This window comes from Rhinatrema bivittatum, chromosome 7 (assembly GCF_901001135.1).
Source record: "Rhinatrema bivittatum chromosome 7, aRhiBiv1.1, whole genome shotgun sequence".
In the NCBI taxonomy this organism is placed as follows: domain Eukaryota; kingdom Metazoa; phylum Chordata; class Amphibia; order Gymnophiona; family Rhinatrematidae; genus Rhinatrema; species Rhinatrema bivittatum.
Window position 1 is genome coordinate 293,817,135 of NC_042621.1, and position 24,480 is coordinate 293,841,614.

General features: G+C 45.7%; 1 protein-coding gene across 39 annotated transcripts in view; it reads left to right on the top strand.

Annotated features, from left to right (window-relative positions):
* Positions 1-24,480, top strand: part of TCF7L2 (transcription factor 7 like 2) — a 349,902-nt gene that overhangs the window by 140,212 nt on the left and 185,210 nt on the right. For all 39 annotated transcript variants that reach the window (XM_029610399.1, XM_029610400.1, XM_029610406.1 and 36 more), the window contains one exon: positions 3,302-3,403. In XM_029610399.1, the coding sequence (XP_029466259.1) occupies positions 3,302-3,403 (102 nt within the window). The remainder of the gene's footprint in view (positions 1-3,301; positions 3,404-24,480) is intronic.

The following is a 24,480-nucleotide window of genomic DNA, read 5'->3' on the forward strand; positions in this document are numbered from 1 at the left end:
CCTTATCACGCCTGCTTTCTTCACGAGATGAGTTGCACAGGTTGATGTGAGCATTCCCTGCACCCCTTGTCTGTCGGGGGTCAGCTGTGCCTTCATAAAACGGGCACGTGCGTGCCAGCTGGCCATTGGGTTCTGGACCTGGCAGTACAAAGGGTGGCTGTACCGTTGCTTTGACAGAATGTAGTAGCACCTAGATATCTTCGCCCATAGTATGGCCTGTTCTGAGCCCTCACTCCCTTACTTCCCCCCCCCCATCAAGGGCTGCTGGCAAAAGGCAATGTCGGTGGTGATCTCCAGCGTGCCGAATGAGTAGGCAGGGAGGCGAAACAAAACCGTGCAAGACTCAACTGAAGCCAGCGCATGTACAGAAGCAGGGGTGCAGGGCTGGTGCTGTTGTGAGAAGAGGTGCTCCGTGATATTAGCGGAGAGCAGTGGTTCTCAACCTTTTTTTTTCCGGCCGGGACACTCCTTGACAGATGGTTCTCACATGCGTGACATACTGAACATATGACCGTCACGGGGCAAAATATAAATATACATTCTGCATCCTCAGGAACCCCCTCGACGCCCCCCCCCCCCCCCCCCAAAAAAAAAATGGGTGCAGAGCAGAACTAGGGCATTACCATACTAGGTCCAACTCACCATACAAAAAAAAGATATTCTGGTTCTGATGATATCTCAGTAAAAGCAAAACAAATTCTCTTTACTGGCAGGCACAATACCCCTCCTTATGAAAAGACAGTAATTTATCACCTCAAATATTTAACCAGGCCCTAAACACTAATACACCTCCTATTACGACTCCATGCCACCCGAACTCAGACTAGAGCAGTGTGCGTAGAAACTCAAAACTTGGCTATTTAAGCAAGCATTCCCTTAGCCTCAGTACTCATTAACCTGTCAACCTAACCTGCTCTCCACGATCTTCTCACTCCCCTCCCTTCCTCAGTTAACCCTGGACATATTTCACTTGTGTAAAGCATCATCTATGCTTTCTGTACTGCCCCTTTCCAACCTAAAATTGGGAAACAATTTGTGTATATAATTTTCCATACTTTTTACATGACCCTAGCTAATTGTGTTGTTACATCCCAACTTAAGTTTGGGATACATGTTGTGTATATAAGTTTTATATATTTCCTCCATGCCTATTGCTTTCATTCTGCTGTAACTTCTCCTTTTGCACTTCCCAGTTCTTCAATACCCTGTTTTTTGTAACTGTTCTTCACCTATTTCGTTCTCCCCTGTTACATGTAAACCGGCATGATGTCTCAGATGAATGTCGGTCAAGAAAAACTTTAAATAAAATAAATAAATAAAAATATTAGGAAAACAGAACAAGCCAAGCTGCTATAGATAGATACCCACTTAGAAATAATTGTAAAACTATACTAATAAATGTTACAAAACAGCCGATGAACAGAATTACATCCAGCAATTAAAAACTCATAAAAATTATTAAAAATTGTCCAAATATCAATAAAATATTTCAAAACAGCAGACACATCACATAATACCCAATAATTAAAATGGCAGTCAATCAAGAAAAATAAACTTTAAAAGCCGCCTTTACTTACCCTCTCCAGCAACTCTCCTACTCCTTTCCCTTCCAGGCCAATAGCACTCACCAGAAGCAGCAAGGGCTGCTGAAGCTCTGTCCTCACAGTCCTCTTCCTTAGCGCCCACAACCAGTCTCTGCCTCACACAGACCAGTAACCTCCCTAACTAGTATCTCTTCCTCACACACACACACCAGTCACCTCCCTGACCAGTCTCTGTCACACACACACACACACGTCACCTCCCTGACCAGTCTCTGTCACACACACACACACGTCACCTCCCTGACCAGTCTCTGTCTCACACACACACACACACACACACACACACACGTCACCTCCCTGACCAGTCTCTGTCTCACACACACACACACGTGTCACCTCCCTGACCAGTCTCTGTCTCACACACACATGCTCTGTCACTTACAACCACACACACGCACACTGCCACTCATGCACCCATTGTACCACATAGACACAAGCTCACATGAAGCCTCTTCTCATTGTTTGGTCCAATAAGCCTGGTCTCCGCCTATCAGCTGCCGCTGGCTTGACCTCCGGCGGTGCGCAGCGTCTCTCCACTCTTCACACCATGGGAGAAGGGGAAGCACAAGCAGGGTAGTGGGACACCGGAAGCCGCAACACACCGGTTGAGAACCGCTGGCGTAGAGTACAGCAGAAAACAGACCGTCATTTTATAGGAAAACGAGGAATTTGGGTCTTTTTGTCTTCTTTAACTTCTCGTTTCGGTTTAAGTAATAAGTTCGCATTTAGCTGTGTCTGCAGAGCACTCTGTTTTTGTGATTTTGCTGATTTTTTTTGTTGTTGGTTGTTTGTTTTATAAGTAATTAAAGACCAGTAACCTAGCAATATGATGGTCACAATTTACTGCTACTACTCCTTAACATTTCTATTGCGCTACATGACATATTCAGATCTGTACAAACACACAAAAAGACAGTCCCTGCTCAAGAGAGCTTCCAATCTAATAAGACAAACAGGACAAGAGACTTGGGGCATTTCATGAAACAAGACAATGGTTAAAGAGAAAAGAAAGTTAGTTAGGCCTGATTGTCTGCTTTTAGTCTTAAGATTTAAAAGCGGTTTCAAAAAGGTGGGTCTTTAGATGGGATTTGAGCAAGGCGCACCAGTTCAGGAAGACTCTTCCAAGCACACGTGGGGAATTGGCAGTAGGGGAGAAGTGCACGAGGAGGGGGTGTAGAGAGAGATAAGAGAGGAGAGGTAGGGAGGTGCTGCAGAGGGAAGGCATTTGGAGGTGAGAGAGAGGAGCTTGAACTATATGCGGGATTTCATTTAGTACATCAAGCAGTAGTCCAGTTCAAACCTCCTATTCCAAATGAAGTTCTTGAGTAATAAAATACAGCAACAACAACAAAAAATCTACCCACCATGTATATTTTTAATTCCACCATTTTTAGTTGTAAGTAAAATATTGCCACTGTTGAGCTGAGGTCCTTTTTTATCACTGCTATACCTTCCACACCCCCCTTTCTGTAAAGTTAATAATTTTTTTTCTGTGAAAATGTTATGCATGCAATGTGTCATCATAGAATTGGGTATTATTCCTTGTTTTGTTTTATATTTATTTGCACACATTTTAAAAAATAATTTGTTCCATTATATTCTTTTGCAGTTTTTCTTTTCTGAACTCATCTTTCTGTGTTTTGTTTTTTTTTTTGTTTGTTTGTTTTTTTTTGTCATTTCTTTTTCCCACCATCCAGTACCTCCAGATGAAATGGCCGTTGCTTGATGTTCAGGCAGGAAACCTACAAAGTAGACAAGCCCTCAAGGATGCTAGGTCTCCATCTCCAGCACACATCGTCGTAAGTAATATTTCCAGCAGCGATTGTTCCTTCGTTTAAAAAAAACAAAACAAAAACCAGAAACATTAAATATAAAGGCACCCGCTTTTAGACCTGAAAGAAAACTGGTACGTACTGTGAAATGACTGACGGGTATGCAAGGCAAGGCAAAGCACTTACTTTTGGGGAAATTATTAAAAAAAGAAAAAAATCCCCCCCCTTTTTTTTGAGCATTCTTAGACCTTTTAGGAAAGTCTTTGATGCTGCTACCCCTGCTGTTCTCCTGATGGTCCGGGCAGCCGCATGGCATGAATCACTCCGATTCTGTTCTGTGTTGGATAATTTGTGACACCGTCCTTAATAGGACAGCTGAAAGGGGGGCAGGAGTCCCTTTCAGAAGTAACGATTTAAGTATTTAATTGCTGCTGCTTTCCGCCTCTTGACTTTTGAACCTGCGCGTAAGGGCTGCAGCTTTACGTTTTAATTTATTTATATGTGTGTGTGTATTTTTGGGGGGTTCTTTATAGTGTGCAGGCAGGTTTCGTGCATTCCTCTTGCTTGCCTGACCATGGGACCCTTTTGGGGGGAAGAGGGGGATGGAAGAAAAGTTGCGTACTCTGTAGCTGCCTTTAGCCAGAAGGCTGGCCTGGTTTGATTGTCGCTGGTGTTACTGTAGCTGTTCGGGGACCTGCGTTTACAGTGCTGCAGCTATCGCTAAGCGGAGCAGGCCTGGTACGAGTGCATTTAGTGATGTAATAGAGAGAGACTTTCACACTGTCTAGAAGGGGTTTCTTCCCCCACCCCCTCCCAGATGTTGCATGGTACTGATTGGGAATTTATATGCTCTCCCTTCAGAAAGATCTTTGTTTATTGTTGGACTCAAATGAAAATGCTATATTTATTTTAGATTTTTTTTTTTAATCTTTATATCTCTCTTTTCCGAAGTATGAAAAAAGATGCTTTGGGTACCGCAAAAAAAGTGTGTGTGTGTGTATATATATATATCCCTGAGATTTGTAAAGTATATCTGTACCTGAAATATAGTCATCATGACTCTGGTGTGGATGGTACTTTAAAGTTGTGCATTACGGGGTGATGTTAAATACTCCTTCTTTACCAAATGGTTTGCGCCTTTCCAAATTTTGTATTGAGAGCATCGCTGTCCTGCAGTTCAAACTCCAGCCATAAGAATTCCCAATTTTTTTGGAGCCATCCATTTAAAAAAAAAACCAAAACATTTAGGAGGGGATTACTGTGACTTGTTTCGCTGTGCTCTCCTGGAAATAGCGTGAAAATTGTGGGTGACAGACTTGGTAAGAGAATTCTCAGCTGCATAAGAAATGAAATAGTAAAGTTTGAAGCAGAGCTTTCTAAATTTCTTGTTTAAAAAAAAAAAGAATTGAGAGGATAATTTGTGTTCGTCTCAAACGGTGCTTGGGAAAATAAAGTCACTGATGCTCAGGCTTGCTACTGCTGTGTACTGTGCAGGGCTGCTTAGGGGCGCCCTAGGCAAACTTTCCTGGGTTGGCTGCCTTTTATTATTATTATTATTATTATTTTATTATTATTATTATTATTATTTCCATATGGACTATGTGTGCAGGATTTGATCCATTTGAACACTCCTGTTTGTTGAGAGAGCTTGGCAGATGCTGCATCAAGTGCTTTGCCTTGTGGGTTCCCCCTCCCCACCATTATACAGGGAACCCGGGGCAGCCCCCCATTTTGGTCATTTGGGGGGGTAGTGTGTGTGACCTTAAAAAGAAAATACTCGTGTATATAATATTCCAGGCACGATCCGAGAGAGAAAAAAAAAAACATTTTAGTCTCCATTTGGTTTCTATGTGCTTCCATTACCAGTGAGACCTTAAATGCTGGAACTGCCTGTGTCTGTTACTGTGCATTTTCTAGACGGGTTGTACATTTTGGGCTGAACGTTCACAGTGAGATCTGATGGGATGAGGGCCGCTCCTACATCTTCACTTTTCTGACCTGAGGGTTTGATATTCAGGTTATACATATTAAGGTACTCTGGCAGTGGTTGCCCAGTTACTTGAAAAATATATTAGAAAGAGCGTGGTGGTGATGATGAAGGGGGTTTTATAGCTCGATAACATGTAGAGATGATGGAAGCACCTGATCCTGCAAAACATGAGGATCAGTAATCTCTCTGCCTTCGAGCCCGGTTGCCCTTACCTGCAGAATGTTTTCAGTGTGAAAGACGTGGAGAGCCACCTTCCAGAGATTGACATCTGAGCATGTGCTGGACACAGGCATGAGTTTGACATTTCCGAGCAGAAACTCAAACCAAAAGGCTTGGGCTGCTGCTAGTTCCCATTTCCAATTTCTCTTTCTGCCCCCCCCCCCCCCCACCGGACCCCTGCGTAGCTTTCTCTTTGCTGCATATCAAATGTGGCTACCGGTGCTGCTGTGGAACAAAGTCAGCATGGCTTTACCCAGGACAAGTCTTGCCTCACAAATCTGCTTCACTTTTTTGAAGGAGTTAATAAACATGTGGATAAAGGTGAACCGGTAGATATAGTATACTTGGATTTTCAGAAGGCGTTTGACAAAGTTCCTCATGAGAGGCTTCTAGGAAAAGTAAAAAATCATGGGATAGGTGGCGATGTCCTTTCGTGGATTGCAAACTGGCTAAAAGACAGGAAACAGAGAGTAGGATTAAATGGGCAATTTTCTCAGTGGAAGGGAGTGGACAGTGGAGTGCCTCAGGGATCTGTATTGGGACCCTTACTGTTCAATATATTTATAAATGATCTGGAAAGAAATACGACGAGTGAGATAATCAAATTTGCAGATGACACAAAATTGTGCAGAGTAGTTAAATCACAAGCAGATTGTGGTAAATTGCAGGAAGACCTTGTGAGACTGGAAAATTGGGCATCCAAATGGCAGATGAAATTTAATGTGGATAAGTGCAAGGTGATGCATATAGGGAAAAATAACCCATGATATAGTTACACAGTGTTAGGTTCCATATTAGGAGCTACCACCCAAGAAAGAGATCTAGGTGTCATAGTGGATAACACATTGAAATCGTCGGCTCAGTGTGCTGCGGCAGTCAAAAAAGCAAACAGAATGTTGGGAATTATTAGAAAGGGATGATGAATAAAACGGAAAATGTCATAATGCCTCTGTATCGCTCCATGGTGAGACCGCACCTTGAATACTGTGTACAATTCTGGTCGCCGCATCTCAAAAAAGATATAATTGCGATGGAGAAGGTACAGAGAAGGGCGACCAAAATGATAAGGGGAATGGAACAGCTCCCCTATGAGGAAAGACTAAAGAGGTTAGGACTTTTCAGCTTGGAGAAGAGGCGACTGAGGGGGGATATGATAGAGGTGTTTAAAATCATGAGAGGTCTAGAACGGGTAGATGTGAATCGGTTATTTACTCTTTCGGATAATAGAAAGACTAGGGGGCACTCCATGAAGTTAGCATGTGGCACATTTAAAACTAATCGGAGAAAGTTCTTTTTTACTCAGCGCACAATTAAACTCTGGAATTTGTTGCCAGAGAATGTGGTTAGTGCAGTTAGTATAGCTGTGTTTAAAAAAGGATTGGATAAGTTCTTGGAGGAGAAGTCCATTACCTGCTATTAAGTTCACTTAGAGAATAGCCACTGCCATTAGCAATGGTTACATGGAATAGACTTAGTTTTTGGGTACTTGCCAGGTTCTTATGGCCTGGATTGGCCACTGTTGGAAACAGGATGCTGGGCTTGATGGACCCTTGGTCTGACCCAGTATGGCATTTTCTTATGTTCTTATGTTCTTATGTGCCTGTCCATTTCCTCTGCCCTTGGCCGGACCCTGCACGCCTTCTCCTGGCAGCACCTGCCCTACGCCCATCATTCTCTGGGTTGGACCAAAGGCCAGTGAGCTCGGCTTCCTGAGAGGCGAGTCGGTTCCATGTTACTCATTCCCGGAGACGTCCGAGCTTATCTGGCTAATGATCGATAACCCTCACCCTGGGGTTCCCTTCCCCCTTCCAGCTTGCGGAAAGGGAACAGGAAGTTCAGGCAGAAGACCACCTGTGCGGGTGTGCCCCTGCTCCTCCGCCTTGCTTCTCTACCTCATGTGGTCAACGTGTTGGGTTGCAGCTATCTCCAGGGTTTATCCAAGCGATCAACAAATGCTTCTAGAGTGCAGCTTGCCTCCCCCCACCGTCCCTCAGGACTGAGAGGGCACCCTCTCTAATGCGCTTAGCTCCAACTTGGCTTTAGTCTTCCTGAATTACCTGCTGAAACTTTCAGCCTCGGGGGAGACATTCGCCATGTACTACCCCCTTCCCCCCCCCAACCAATGTTTTTGTATGTGCTGGTGGCAGGAGTAAATGAGTGAATTTATTCCCTTCCCTCCCTGCCTCCCCCCACCCCGGTCAGATACAGTCCTTTTTCTTCCTCCAGCATAGTCTTTTTCTCTCCCCCCCCCCCCCCCTCTTTCTTCCTTCCCAGGCCCAGACGACTCCCGCCCCCGACTTCCAGAGCCCCCCCAGCCGAAGCTGAAGATGCCTGCGCCCAGGTCGTGTCACCAAGTGACCAGGCTGGTGCATTTTTGCAATCCTGGTTCTGTACTCCTAGTCTGCACATGAAAAGGCCGATGCAATATTGGGCATTGCAGCCAGCGCTCGGCTTAATGCGCGATTGGGCACGCACCCATAACCCCTGGTGCAATACAGGGATTGGCGCATCCGGAACGCGTGTCCAATCGCGCGTGTAGCCTATGCCGCTCCTCCCGTGTAAATTCCATGTAGATGAGGCTATTAGCTGATCCCCGTGATTCCAAAAAAATTTCACGCACATCCAATGCGCCATGCTCAAGGGCTCACTGGAAAAATAGAAATTCCTGGTTTCTGTGATTCCTTCACTTAGTATCGTCGTACTGAAGTACACAAAAGAAAGTCTCAAAAAAAATAAGACAGTCCAGGCCGTGCATCTTGTGCTGGTGGCGGTGGTAAACGGACGCTCGTAATAAGCCTCCGTTTTTCCAGCCGACACGGACAGCCACCTCGCCTGTGCCACCCGATGCTGAGGCAGCGCCAGGGATGCACGGCGTTCCCTAGCGCCTCCATTTTAGCCTGACCCCCCCCTAATTTAAATAATGCATCGCGCGCCCAGGGGAGGCGGCTGGGCGCGCGTTAGGGAGAGCGGGTGCTCAATCCTAAGCACCCATTTTACCCGAGACGATATTGCATCGGCCTGTAGGGTGCGGTAAGGTGACCAGAGAGCTCCATGTCCATGGGGTGGGGAAAAGCTGAGGCAGTTTTGGTTTCACCCCATTGCATGCATGGAGTTGCAGTGGGCGTGAAGCCAGGATTGGCTCGGCCTTGCCCCTCTGTGGTCGCCCAAAGAAGCGGGGAACGGTTCCGAGTTGCTTGCTTTGCATTTCTTTAAAATCGCTTTCCTTTCTCTCTCTCTCTCTCTCTCTCTCTCTGTAAGCAGTCACACTGGCTGGATGCTTCTGTGTCCTCGTGCCTCTTTCTTACGTTCATTGCAGCCCAGTTTTGGTCTTATTTTGAGTTGCTGTTTTCTTCCGTGGCCTTCTAAATATGCAGCATTTCTTATATATGTTTACTCTCTTCTTATAAGAGAGGTTTATACTTTTTTTTTTTTTAATTTTGGCATTTTATATACCACCCTAAAAGAGAGCACTATTACAACATCTGTATCCGAAGGAGCTTGCAGTCCTGGGGCAGAGAGGGAGAGCGATTTTGAACCCCCCCCCCCCCCCCCCAATTATTTCCAGACGTAAACAGGCCGTCCAGAAACTCTCCTCCATCACAGTGGCTTGGAGCGCACACAGCGTCTCACAGCATGAGGTGTGTCCTGTGGGGGAGAGAGGAAAATATTGCATGTGCCTTGTCCTCTCAAACCTCCGTGGTGGTTTCCATGCAAGCACAAACATACAGTTCCCTTTTCAAGTTTCATCGTGAAGGTGCTTGAAGCTCCATGCGAGCTCCGCGGGTAAAAAGATAAATGCCAGGATGGTTTGAAAAATTTTTGTGCCCCCCCCCCAGAGACCTTTGCTGGAGGGGTGTTGATGGCAGAGGGCGGATTTGAACTCTGACCTTAGGGTTCCTAATGCTGGGTTACGCCCTGCATGCCAGACCTTTTACACCTGCGTGTGGGATTCTGATTGACTTTAAGCATCACAGTGCCCCCACTTTCCTTAGATCGCCTCAAAAAGGAATTAAATAAAAGATTGGAGTGAAATAGGAGATTTTTCTTTCAAAAAAAAAAAATATATATATATATATATATATTTTGTTCTTATTTATTTATTTGATAGTGCTGTAGACTCGAATGATATTGTGACAGAGCTGTCTCTCTTCTGGACCTCGATAGTTTCAGGCTATGATTGGGTAAGCTGGTTGGTTAGATAATGCTTCCTGGGAGCAAGGTCTGGTTTCTCTGATACAGAGACTTGCCTTTTAACTCTTGTACTGTCCGGGGGTGGGGGGTGACTGGAGGTGTCCGAATATAATAGCGCTTTACTGTAGCCCATGGGCCTGATTTTCAAAAGCAGAGCTTGTTAAGCAGAGGTCAGAGTTTTTTTGTTTCCTCTGCGGCTGCGCGTGTGTTCCCGCGCAGGAAGTAACAGATTCTCCTCTGTCTATAATTAAGCTTAGGCATATAAGAGAAATGGTCGACTAACAGGGAGGAGGGCGGGTCAGCATGGCTAATTCATCCTGCTATATACGGAAACACCGTTTACGGTAAGCAAATTTGCTTTTTCCCGTCGATAGCAGGGCTGAATTAGCCATGCTGTCATGGGAGTCCAAAGCTCCCTATCACGCTGTCGTAATTGACTTATTTTGAGCGTGATCTTGGACTGGTAGTTGGCCCTTTGTTGCACTGCACAAGTTCTATGTCCTTTTTTTTTTTTTTTTTTACTGATAAGGACTGCAGTACAGCTCGACCTAATTTCGTATCAGTCATTGATTTGTTGGTCTAAACAATAATTAGAAGTGAAGATATGAAGAGATGACCACGTAGCCGCTTTACAGATGTCTGTTGGTGAAACGTGGCGAAGATGTGTTATGGATGTTGCCATAACCCTAACTTGATGAGCGTTTGGAAACTTTGGTAGAGTTTGACCTTGTTTGTCATAACAAAAGGTTATACATTGCGCTATCCAGCTAGATATTGTTCGTTTGGTCACCGTTAGACCTGGTGCGTTAGGGTTAAAGGAAACAAAAAGTTGAGAAGCACGTTGAGCAGATTGTGTTCTTTGTTTGTAATACGCTAATGCCTGTTTGCAGTCAAGTGTGTGTAGCATACGTTCCCTGTCGTTGGAATGAGGCTTGGGAAAGAACGTTGGTAATTCTTATCATTTGATTTTAAATGGAAGTGCAATACTACTTTTGGAAGGAAGGCTGGATGAGTTTGAAGAACTGCTTTTGGTGGAAAAACTGTAGATAGGGAGCGTAGTGAACTAAGGCTTGCAATTCACTGACTCTTCTTGCAGAAGTAACTGCTGTTAAGAATACCACTTTCCAGGTTAAGTATTTTATGTGAGCAGAGCCCATGGGCTCAAATGGTGGCAACATTAGTTCTAATACTTTGTTCAGGTTCCACGGCACTGGTGGTTTAGCAATTGGTGGACGAAGATGCGTGAGGCCTTTGATGAAACAAGACACCAATGGGTGAGTGGAGATAGGCTGATTCTGGTACGGCCTATGGTAAGCCGCAATTGCACTCAGATGAACTCTAATCAAGGAGATTGCGAGGCCCGAAGCATATAATGTATAAAGGTAGTCCAGGAGTAGCTCCGGGGAACAGTCCAAATGGGGAATTTTATTAGATGTGCACCAGTTGGTACAGCGTTTCCACATGAACCCATAATTGCACCTAGTTGACGGTTTCCTAGATTCCAACAACACCTGCTGGGCTGTTGCAGAAATCCCTTGTTCGTTTAGTAGGAGCCGCCCAATCTCCACGCCATGAAGTGAATGAAGAAACGTGCCTTGTTGGATTAGGAGATCTGGCCGATTTCGGCAGACGAATCGGGTCTGTTATGGAAAGGTGAAGTAGATAACTGTACCATGGTTGTCTGGGCCACACAGGTGCTATGAGGATCAATTGTGCCCGGTCCGCAATACACTTCTGAATAGTCCTCGTGATGAGCAGAATTGGAGGGAAAGCGTACATCAGGCTCTCCTGCCAAGGAATCAGGAATACATCTTGTGCCACTCTGTTGGGAGTTGGCCGTAGTGAGCAGAAACAAAGAAGTTTAGCGTTCCCCTCTGTCGCAAAGAAATCCATTGTTGGGATCCCCCATTGTTGAAAAAGACTTTGAATTATGTCTGGGTTGAGAGTCCATTCGTGAGGATAAAACACCCGACTTAATCTGTCCGCTCTGGAATTTGCAATTCCTGGCAAGTACGTCGCCTGCAGATGAATGGAATGTTGGTGTGCTAATTGGAAGATCAGCAGGGCTTCCTGGCAAAGGGACCACGAACCGGACCCTCCTTGTTTGTTTATGTAAAACATCGCCACTTGGTTGTCCGTGTAGACCATCACTTTGCGACCTCACAGTGGGTAAATGGCTTTTGAAAATTGCGACGATAGTATGTTACAGTTACATGCCTAACTCCTTTGAAAATTCACTTGTTTAGATGCATTATCAAACTTCATAATTTTACAAGTCGTTAAGATTTTTTTTTTCTCCTTTGAAAGGATTGTAAGTTTTTATACGATTTTAAGGTCCAGATATACTAAAGGTTTTTTCTCAGTTTGTGTGTATGGGAAGAATTCTCAGCACAGAATGCTCTCAGTGATCCAGGGCGATCCAGGTAACTACAGACCAGTGAGCCTGACTTCAGTGCCAGGAAAAATAGTGGAAACTATTCTCAAGATCAAAATCGTAGAGCATATAGAAAGACATGGTTTAATGGAACACAGTCAACACGTATTTACCCAAGGGAAGTCTTGCCTAACACTTTTTTGAAGGGGTTAATAAACATGTGGATAAAGGTGAACCGGTAGATGTAGTGTATTTGGATTTTCAGAAGGCGTTTGACAAAGTCTTTCATGAGAGGCTTCTAAAAAGTCATGGGATAGGTGGCGATGTCCTTTCGTGGATTACAAACTAGTTAAAAGACAGGAAACAGAGAGTAGGATTAAATGGTCAATTTTCTCAGTGGAAAAGGGTAAACAGTGGAGTGCCTCAGAGATATGTACTTGGACCGGGGCTTTTCAATATATATATACAAGCCGTTAAGCCCGTTAAAACGGGCTACATCCCTCTGTCTCTCACCTCCCCCTCATTCTCTCTCCCCTACCTCCCTCCCACCCACTCACCCCCTCCTCCCCAGCCTCCCTCTCCTCTCACTCAGTCCCTCCCTCCCACTCAGTCTCACTCACTCCCTCCCCCTCTCTCCCTCTCACTCACACTCAGTCCCACTCACTCTCCCTCAGTCCCACTCCCTCCCTCCCTCTCCCTCAGTCCCACTCACTCCCCCTCACTCAGTCCCTCCCCCTCACTCCCTCCCCCTCACTCAATACCTCCCTCTCACTCAGTCACTCCCTCCCACTCTCTCTCTTCGTCCCTCCCACTTAGTCCGTCCCTCCCTCCCTCTCTCTCTCTCTCTCTCCTCCCTCCCTCGCTACTGGCCGCTGCCGCTACCGCCGCTACCGCTGCCGCCGCCCGCTGCCGCTGCCCACCACCGCCGCCCACTGCCGCCCGCCGCTACCGCCTCCGCTGCCGCCCGCTACCGCCGCCGCCGCCCGCCCCCGCTGCCGCTACCGCCGCCGCCCGCTACCGCCACCCGCTACCGCCACCGCCCACCACCGCCGCCCGCTGCCGCTCGCTACCGCCGCCGCTGCCGCCCGCTACCGCCGCCGCTACCGCCCGCTGCCGCTGCTACCACCGCTGCCGCCATGTTTTTTGGTTTTTTTTGACGCTGCCTAAGACTGACGTGCTCGCCCGCACATGCGCAGTAGAGCTGCTCTCTACTGCGCATTTGTGGGCACGTCGGTCAAGCTTCATTTATCTAGTTAGATAAATGATCTGGAAAGGAATACTATGAGTGAGGTTATCAAATTTGCGGATGATACAAAATTATTCAGAGTAGTTCAATCACAAGCGGATTGTGATAAATTACAGGAGGACCTTGTAAGACTGTGGAAGATTGGGCATCCAAATGGCAGATGAAATTTAATGTGGGCAAGTGCAAGGTGTTGCATATAGGGAAAAATAACCCTTGCTGAAGTTACACGATGTTAGGTTCCATATTAGGAGCTACCACCCAGGAAAAAGATCTAGGCGTCATTGTGGATAATACTTTAAAATCATCGGCTCAGTGTGCTGCAGCAGTCAAAAAAGCAAACAGGAATTATTAGGAAGGGAATGGTTGTTAAAACGGAAAATGTCATAATTCCTCTATATCGCTCCATGGTGAGACCGCACCTTGAATACTGTGTACAATTCTGATCGCCGCAATTCAAAAAAGATATAGTTGCGATGGAGAAGGTACAGAGAAGGGCAACCAAAATGATAAAGGGGATGGAACAACTCCCCTATGAGGAAAGGCTGAAGAGGTTAGGGCTGTTCAGCTTGGAGAAGAGATGGCTGAGGGTGGATATGATAGAGGTCTTTAAGATCATGAGAGGTCTTGAACGAGTAGATGTGAATCGGCTATTTACACTTTCGAATAATAGAAGGACTAGGGGGCATTCCATGAAGTTAGCAAGTAGCACATTTAAGACTAATCGGAGAAAATTCTTTTTCACTCAATGCACAATAAAGCTCTGGAATTTGTTGCCAGAGGATGTGGTTAGTGCAGTTAGTGTAGCTGGATTCAAAAAAGGTTGGGATAAGTTCTTGGAGGGGAAGTGCATTAACTGCTATTAATCAAGTTTACTTAGGGTAGATTTTTAAAAAAAGCGCGTTCGCGTACTTTTGTTTGCGCACCAGGCGCAAACAAAAGTACGCTGGATTTTATAAGATATGCGCGTAGCTTCTAAAATCCTGGATCGGCGTGCGCAAGGCTGCCGATTTTGGGCAGCCGGCGCGCGCCGAGCCGCGCAGCCTGTCTCCGTTCCCTCCGAGGCTGCTCCGAAATCGGAGCGGCCTCGGAGGGAACTCTTTCGCCCTCCCCTCACCTTCCCCTCCCTTCCTCTACCTAACCCACCCCCCCGGCCCCATCTAAACCCCCCCCTTACCTTTGTCCGTAGATTTACGCCTGCGAGAAGCAGACGTAAGTCTACGCACGCCAGCGGACTGCTGGCGCGCCGTGCTCCAACCCGGGGGCTGGTCCGAAGGCCTGGACCACGCCCCCGGGCCGGCGCCACGCTCCCGGTCCCGCCCCTGAAATGCTGCGTCATCGGGTCCCGCCCCCTCGACACGCCCCCCTTCGACAAACCCCGGGACCTACGCGCGTCCCGGGGCTCTGCGCGCGCCGGCGGCCTATGGAAAATAGGCGCGCAAGGCCCTGCTCGCGTAAATCCAGGCGGATTTACGCGAGCAGGGCTTTTAAAATCCGCCCGTTAGGGAATAGCCACTGCTATTAATTGCATCAGTAGCATGGGATCTTCTTAGTGTTTGGGTAATTGCCAGGTTCTTGTGGCCTGGTTTGGCCACTGTTGGAAACAAGCTGCTGGGCTTGATGGACCCTTGGTCTGACCCAGCATGGCAATTTCTTATGTTCAGTGCTTTCTGTGCAGTAGCAGCATTATTGGAATGAAATAATGTAGTACGCTGGGATGTAACAGAAAAGAAAATGCAAGGCCCTGATTTATCACAAAGGTTTATCAGGTTTTGTTGTTAAATATTAATAATTATTGACATGTGGCTTTAGCCAAGGGAAACTGCAGTCTGGAGACAAACTTGACAAAAGAAACCATGAAGCAAACCTTGCCAGAGTTGTTGTAGAGCACCTTGCTTTTCACAAAACGGCAAACTCTGTGATTCAAGTGATGGAGAGGAGGAAACCGGGTTGCGAGATCCCAAAAGTGAGCTGCTCGTCTGCTCAGATCCCTAGCACTTTTTTTGTTGGCAGGATTGCTGGTGGTCAGTGAATTTGCTGACGAGCAGTGTTAATGGGGGGAAAAAAGCCTTCTGTAAAAATTTCATGTCATAGAATCGTCTGGGACCTCTGTCTCTGTGGCTGTGGTCTGAGACCCTGCAAAACTACAGGAGTAGGGGGGGAATCGGTGTAGCAGCATGGGGAAGCGAGGATCTCGCCAAGCAGAGATTAGCAGGAAATGGGAAGTGAGCTTGCAGTTCTTGGCATGCTCTAAGCTCTGAAGTTTTATTTATTTAGATTTATATTCGGCGTTTTGCACTTTTTTTCAGCGCTTTAGAGGTAAGTGACTTTTATAAAGCAAGAGTTTGCCTCCTGCTCTGTGCATCCCATATGCAGGCATTTCAGCATATAAGGATGCTGCTTTATAGCAAACGGATGCTTCTTTTTTTTTTTTTGCTCCCATCCCCCAAAAGCAAGCCTGTGCATTGTTTGCTGTGACAGTCACATGCAGCTATAACAAATTCTCTTTATAGTCCTAACCTTTCAACCTACGTTTAAAAAAAAAAAAAAAGGGATGTAGGGGGAGGGGGAGCACGTTAACTGAGTCTTGGGCTGCTGGTAATTGATTCTGTGCTTGCACAGGTCCCAAATGGAGAAGGCGCTGCTTGGGCTGGTAGACACATTAAGAAGTAGAATTTAAGATCTGCACACAGGACATGGCGATTTTAGGACACGCGTGCATGTTATTGAATCGGCTGTACGCGACTACGTGTGTGCACGATTTTATATTGATGCCTGCATCTGCACGCAAATGGCCACTCGAGTGCGTAAGTGGAGGGGGAATTTATCAGTTTCTCCCGTAAAAGAGAGGACTTCCTAAACCCCCTGGCTAACTTGCCACCCTTTTACCTTCTTAGCCCTGAGCCTTAAAACCCCGCTGACTAGCCTAGCTTTTTTTGTTAAATGACTTGCACGCCGTCCATTGCAGAAGTAAAGTTACATGGTAGGGGACCCAGTACTTACGTGCGGGCTTTATGGTGCAGTTCGACCACCCACCCCCCGTCCTGCCCATTTTGGCAAAAACCATTTTTTTATGCGTGTACCAGGAGATACGCGCATACCCGCCGGGGTTTTATTCTGCGTGCGGCAAGCACCGCATCGGGCACATATCTCCTGGCTTCGGCGCACGTAAGGGTTTTAAAATTTACCAATATATGCACAGTGTACACTGTGTATGGAACAGAATTATTCGAGTACCAATTAAGTGAATCCAGTTCTATGCAGATGTAACCAGGGGGTCAGAATCTGAAAATTTCTAGGGAATGTAATGCAGAACTCCTCTGCAGGTTGCAGTTTTGCTTTTAATTGAGCCGCCATGACGGCCAAAAACTATGATCTGCGTGGGATTTGGATACCCCCTGATGCAGCGCTTTGGAGATAGCGGTGGATTTATTGGGCCCGGGGACAGCCAGCGAGTTAGTCCCCACCTTCAGTGATGTGGCTGCTGGAGCTTACTGCCACCTGTTGGCAAATCCACCCCTGCACAGAGATCGGCAGCTACCTTCTCCTGGAGCGATTCAGTTCCTTGAATGTGTGGCATTACTGCAAATGCTCTACTGGGGAGGAGGGATTTTTCTGATGTGCGTTTTGGTGTCGCAGTACTAAGAGACGCTGACGCCAACCTCTTCGTCTGGGTGCACTCTTGTGCTGAAATGTTGCACAGAACGCTTTAGTGCCAGATTTAAGTGGCGAACTATCAAGTGTGTTTGGTTGGTTTCCTCCTCTGTGACCACCCTGCCCCCCCCCCTCCCCCCCACTCTTGGACAGCTAATGCTTTTATTTATTTTTTCAGTGTCTTCAGTGAAAATATTCTGTGCTTTCTATGAAGCGTAGTGGTGAACACCTGTCCATATGACCCTGCCTCCCTCCCCCATGCCCAAGTTAACTGGTGCTCAATTTTTAGTGTAAATCTGTTTATTCTCTGGTTATGACCTTGTTTTCTATTCTTCATTCTGCCTATTGGTTATCCCCGCGCCCAGTTACTCTCCCTGTTGAAATGTACTTTCCAACCTTGCAGTTATTATGTGAACCGGTATGATGTCCCCACAAATACCGGTATATAAAAGTTTTTTTTTTTTTTTTAAATAAAAAATTCATAAAGAGCAAAGTACAACAAAGCATACTTACAACAAATAGTATTATCAGAAAGATGCAAATAAGTCAGTAATTATTATGTATTGGATCATGCATTTAAACATAATATAAACTGTTGTGTAACATAGCTCTACTACGCAAGTAACGGTCACCTTTACATAAAGAATTTTTATTTACCCCTTGCACTAGATTTTGATTAACATAAGACCTTGAGTGCCTGGTTCTTATGCACTCGAGCATCAACAAATCTAACCCCACCAATACCAAGGATACTCAAAAATTACACAGGCGTTAACAGAGAACATCCCAACCTTCTCTCTCCCCACCCCCACAACCAAGGTAAGGAAGCACTTAATTCATATGGTGCATGGCAGAGTTACAAAGGGTTTCATCTCAAACTCCTAGCTCTAAATACGTTTTTCACCCCTTTCCAAAAAACGTTTCTTTTGTCCCGCATTGTCACAATTATGTAGAGACATGGATTCCACAAACATCATATCCATGTAAAGATTTCTTCCGTTGCCAGTAAGAAGGTGATGTCTCGTCCCGCCAAGGTAACAAAATCGACTTTTTCCCCAAGTGTGAAGCCTTTGCGTGTAAGAAGAACATTATCTCTCTCTTCACAAAATATTTAGAAAGATCCTTATTAAACAAAATCAGCTCAGGAGATAGAGGAATAGAATAGCCCAACAATTTTGTTACACACCCGAATACCTTCCCCCAAAACTTTAAAATTCCACATTCCCAAAAACATGACATTCTGCCTATAGCTTGCATACATTTCTCACATATCTTAGAAGTACACAGTTTAGCATGAAAAGCCAACGATTGAGAAGCGTAAGCCCTGTATAAGAATTTAAATTGCATTTCTCTCAAATATATGTTTGACAAAATAGATTTCAGTCCTGTAAAACATGATTGCACCTCCCTTTCTCTAATGGAAAAGTTCCCTCCCTTTCACCTATCTATTCAGTACTACTCCAACAGAGTTAATCTGGGACAGATTCTCTAAATCTTTATATAAGGATTTTGATAATTTCCTCCTTTCAACATGAAAAAAAGTCTATTTTCACTGCCCACTCCTGCGCTAAGGTACCTTTTGGTAAAGAACAAATATAGTGGCTCAATTGTATCTATGGAAAATAGTCCACATCCCGAAGACTGTATTGGTTAACCAAGTCTTGAAAGGGGAAAATAGATCCGTCCACTGCCAAAACTTGTTGGAGAGTTACTATACCTGCTTCAACCCATCCGTTAAAAGGCCTGGGTTGGGAACCAGGAGGAAAATCAAAATTACCCCTGATAGGTAAAAAGGGTGAGCTGGAAGTATTAACAAGCAAGAACATGCGTAGCTTTTTGTCAGGCCCAGTGTAAGGGGGGAGACCTGCGTGGTGTTCAAGTTGAGTTTAGTCACTCGCTTGGTGCTGCATTCCAATGGCTTGACTAGAAATGGTTCACTCTCCAGACATACATACATACTCATCACTGAAAATCCAGTCTCGCACTAGCCAAATTATATTGTTCCATGTCTGGCACCTTGAAGCCTCCCAAACTCCAGGATAGCTTAAGTCTATGAAAGCCTCTTCTTGGTTTCTTGCCTTTGCAGATAAGGAAACTGATCATCCATTCCAGTTTCTGGATGTTCCCCACGTTTCGGTTTAATAGCAAGGTTTTGATGACATATAAATGTTTAGGGAGCAATAACATTTTAAATAGATTGATATGCTCAGTCAACGACAGCGGTAACTGTTGACATATTTTGAAATTTCTCCTTAATGGCCGCCAAAAGAGGGGACACATTTTAAGGTATACAGCTTCCCCCAAGTCATACGGCATTTGTAAACCCAAATATTCAAAAGCTTCTAAGGTCCAGTGCAAAGGACCCCCCACCCGTTGAAGTCTAACTGAATCTGGATATGCTGAGCCCAAATTGCTTAATATTCCAAAATGTTTCTAATGAAGGAAGCAGGAGAGGTGAGAAACCGGTGCTCAGTTTTAAACTGAATGATAGCCACTGACATTCTGTCCCCAGCAACGTGGCTGTTGGTGACCCCTGACAAGACAGTGAGCAAGCCTTGTTTTAAATGATTTTACAATCTCCACGTACGTGGCTTCCTTCAACAAAACAAAACAAAAAAGAAAAGGCCCGTGTTAGGTTAGTTCTGCCTGGAATGCCTGGAGAGTGCAGCTGTTTAGCGGAGATGGCCAGTTGCAGAAGTTTTCACTTTCCCTAGTAATGCTACAAGCTTTGCCCCGAGGTTTCCCTCCTCCCCTTATAATTTTTTTTTTTTTTTTAAAGAACAGAGCTGCATGTGGATGGTAGATACATCATCGATCATTTCACAAGTGAGGTTGAGTGTCCTGCTGGCCCTCCATATTATTCTTGACCCTGCTTGCTAGCAGTGTGTAATCAGGAGAAAATTGCTCGTACATTATTTCAATACTTGTGAAACTGATCTCTTCCTTTTGCATAGTGAGGGGGAGTTGACCTTTGTGCCTAGATCTTTTTTTTTTTTTTTTTTTTTTTTAACAAACTGCATGTCCTTGAGTAACTGCATCATGCTCCCTGGCAGGCTGATACAGTACAGTGCGCTCCGGTGGAGCGCACTGTTCACCAGCATTTGGACGTGCGTTTTCGACGCGCTAGCTTTACCCTTTATTCAGTAAGGGGTAATAGCGCCTGCTTTTTTGTGCACTTCCCCGGTGCCAGAAGAAATTAACGCCTACCCCACGGGTTTGGAAAACGGACGCTGGCAAAATTGAGCGTCCTGTTTTCAACCCGCGGGCCCATTTTAAATTTTTTTTTTTTTTTTAACTTTTGGGGCCTCCAACTTAATATCACCATGATATTAAGTCGGAGGGCGCACAGAAAAGCAGTTTACTGCTTTTCTGTGCACTTCCCCGGTGCCGGCAGAAATTAACGCCTACCATTTTCGACGCGCTAGCTTTAACCTTATTCAGTAAGGGGTAATAGCGCGTCGAAAACGCGAGACTAATAGTGCCCGCAACATGCAAATGCAAGTTGATGGCCCTATTAATCATTCCCGCGCGATACAGTAAGTAAAATGTGCAGCCAAGCCACACATTTTACTTTAAGAAATTAGCACCTACCCAAAGGTAGGCGTTAATTTCTGCCGGCGCCGGGGAAGTGCACAGAAAAGCAGTAAAAACTGCTTTTCTGTGCACCCTCCAACTTAATATCATGGCGATATTAAGTCGGAGGCCCCAAAAGTAAAAAAAAAAAAAAAAAAATTTTAAATGGGCTCGCGGGTTGAAAACCGGGTGCTCAATTTTGCCGGCGTCCGGTTTCTGAATCCATGGCTGGTCAGCGGGTTTGAGAACAGATGCCGGTAAAATTGAGTGTCGGCTGTCAAACTCGCTGACAGCCGCCGCTTCCGTCAAAAAGGAGGCGCTAGGGACGGGCTAGTGACCCTAGCACCTCTTTTTACCGTGGGCACTAATTTAAATAAATAAACGAGAAAAAAAAAAGTCGGTATACAAATGACTTGAATGTAACCCACGGGAGAAAAATGAGTGGAAAAGTTATTTTTTCACTGTCGGGGTTTTATTTATTTATTTTTTTTAAAACATTTGAAATTCCCAAGCAAAATTAAAATGAAAACTGAAAACGAAGGTCCCTATAAATAAGTGTTCAAAGAACTTTACAATTTTATTGAAAAAATGTTTTTTTTTTTAAGTAATAACAATTTGTAAAATGTTCTTGTTAAATCATTTATATGCCAACATCAACCACATTTCATTGTGATTTTTTTTTTTTTTTTTTTTTTGCACTGTCTAATTTGTAAGTTTCCCAGAGAATTATTTTTAGAAAAGTCATTGGTTTAATGAACAGCTCTTGGGCTGCATAGGCCCTGCATTTCATGTGCTTGTACGGCGGGAGAACGGGGATATATAATATAATATAATATAATTTAGACGGCATATGAACAACAGCAAGGCTGTACTTGTAATGTTCTTGGCTGTATGAGGCAGGCATGATTATTAAATAAGGGACACTATCTGTATTCCCCAAAACCCTCAGATAAATTAGTAGTGGAAGAGCCATTGGCTTGCTTGGAGCTCTGAAAGATTAGCCAGATTACCCAAATTTAGTAGGACAACGTGAATAAGGTGAGTAATTTTCATATAAAAGAGATGCTCGCTTCCACCCCTTGGCAGCAGCTATTGTCAGCACCAGGGAGCTCAGAAGGAAAATCCCAGATGTATAACAGCAGAGCACAGAACTTTACCTGCACCTGTGTGCACATGTTTTGCGTGCAAATGTTACTCCCAATGCAGCAAGGAATTTTGCACACACAAAAAAAACATGCGCGTGAAACTGCGACCTGCTTCGCGCCCTAGCGAGGAAGCCCTGTGCAAATGAAGGCATTGGATGTTACCCCTCCCAGTGCAGAGATCTGCTCTGGCTTTTGACTCGGGGTTTTCTTGGCACTGGAAAAAAGTTTGACTCCTGGTCCGAGGTGGAGAAAGTTTCCAGCGCTCGTCAGTCTAGGGGCAGAAACTGAAATTCTGATACCGGGGTCCTGTAATTGGGATTTGTGTGTGCACACAGCATCTTTTATGCTTTCTCCGCTGAAAGCATTTTTGTGTGCGTAAATCACGGTTTGTATGTGCTCTACTCATGTTTTGGTGCACATCAACGTGGCCGAGAGACTCCCCTGAGTTTAAAAGTGCGTTCAGGCTATGCTCGGTACATTTTAACTCCAGATGCATTAGCATACTATTTGCTTACTGCACCGGGAGTTAAAAAAAAAAAAAAAAAAAAAGTGTAACCTGGGCATTAACCCACATGTTGTTTGGGAAGTGTAGTGCAGACGTTCATTAAGATTAGAACTAACCCTACAAACCCTAAAACAATGTTGTGCATCTGGCACTCTGGCTTAGTGGCAGGGCTGTCCACTGAGGAGGATTTTGGGTCTCTTCCTCAGATGGTACTTAGGGATGTGCACCTGCTGGTTGATAAGTAGTTTGTCCTCCAGCTTGAAACCATTCAGTAAATGTGGTGAGCAGCTGCTGCTGCTGCTTACAGCCTTCTCCTGAACCTGTTTTCTCCTCCCATGCAAATAACCGTTTATAACATAGTGCTTTAATTTAAACAAAACAAAAACGTTTTTAGCAATAATATAGCATGGATTTCGGGACTTGTTTCTGTATGGCATGAGGAACTACTGAACGCAAAGTGCCGAGCCTCTGAAAGTTTCAGCTTAAACTTTTTACACAAAACAATCTGCGCCATGCACGGCAGTGTAGCGAGGCGGCTTGGAGAATTCATTTCAGGAAGGGGTTACGGGCCGGGGTACTGGATGGTCCAAGCTCTCCAAGTGCCTGGCGGCACGGGACGGAAGGAGACGGGCGCCTTTGCCAGCGAGGGTCTGCTTATTTCCTTCCGGAAATTTGAAGCATCTTCCCTTGCTGGAGACCTCTGAGAAGAGAGTGGCGGGGGGGGGGGGGGTGGGGGTTTCTTGTAAACCAGCAGGGAAGGCATTCACCCCCTTATTCCAGCAATAAATCCTTTCACGCTGCCATGTGCCCTGCGTTCCATCAGGGCAGAGACGGGGTTGGGAGCTTTTAAGGATCCTGCGCTCCGCCCGCCCCCCCACCGGAGGAGGGTTTGTGGGTGGGGTGCCTATCAATAACACAGCAGCCTCCCCCCAAGCTGAAAGTTGAATTCACAGTAAAGATGCCTGTCTCCCTCCCTTTGTTTGTTGCATAGGGCATTGCTGCATTTCGTGTGCTTTTTGGGGGACCATCAGTAAGTTCGGGAACACTTATTCCGTAACAGGATGGTAAGCGAGAAGGACTTCCAGGTGTCCTTCCTGCCCCCCTAGCCCTAATTTTGCCATGCTTCTTCTCCTCTTAAACTGCTGGCGTTGGAGTAGGTTTTGGAACCTCGTGATAAGAATTCCTCCTGTTAAAAATGCAAATGAAGGCCTTTGGATACTGTTCCTTAGGAGCAGAGTTTTCCTACTGCAGCAGACCGCAATGAGGGACATTTGAAGCAAGCGGTGTCAGGCTGGCGCTCTGTTTTGGGGGAGCCTCTTGTTTGGCCGGGCAGCCTCGGGCTCCGGGAGGAAGGGAAGACGGCGGCTGCTTGTAGTGGTGGCTCTCATCGGCCGTGGTGAGGGCAGCAGAGACCTTTGTACCTAAGATAAGAAAAGGAGGCAGTTCCATTGATATTTTTCTCTTAAGCATCTTTCCACGTGCCTTCCTTTTCTGCTGCAAAATGAAATGAAATGTTAATTTTAACAAACCTGTAGGGCTATCGGTGATCTTTCTCTCCCCCCCCCCGTCTTAGAAAAGGAAGAAAGTGTGCAGCACTGATGAAATCGTCGCACTTGCTTTACTGTTTGCTACATTCGTGTTTCCCAAGCCCAAGGCCCGCTTATGTTAACAGCATTAATTAGCTTCCACAGAGCAGGCATTGCACAGATACGCAGATACGTAGCTTCCACAGAGCAGGCATTGCACAGATACGCGGATACGTAGCTTCCACAGAGCAGGCGTTGCACAGATACGCGGATACGTAGCTTCCACAGAGCAGGCGTTGCACAGATACGCGGATACGTAGCTTCCACAGAGCAGGCGTTGCACAGATACGCGGATACGTAGCTTCCACAGAGCAGGCGTTGCACAGATACGCGGGTACGTAGCTTCCACAGAGCAGGCGTTGCACAGATACGCGGGTACGTAGCTTCCACAGAGCAGGCGTTGCACAGATACGCGGATACGTAGCTTCCACAGAGCAGGCGTTGCACAGATACGCGGATACGTAGCTTCCACAGAGCAGGCGTTGCACAGATACGCGGATACGTAGCTTCCACAGAGCAGGCGTTGCACAGATACGGGGAGGACTCGTGAGGGCCAAAAGCTAGGGAAGCGCTGGAAGCCCAACCATCTTTTCTACACGGGCCCCAACAGTCACAATCAAGCCC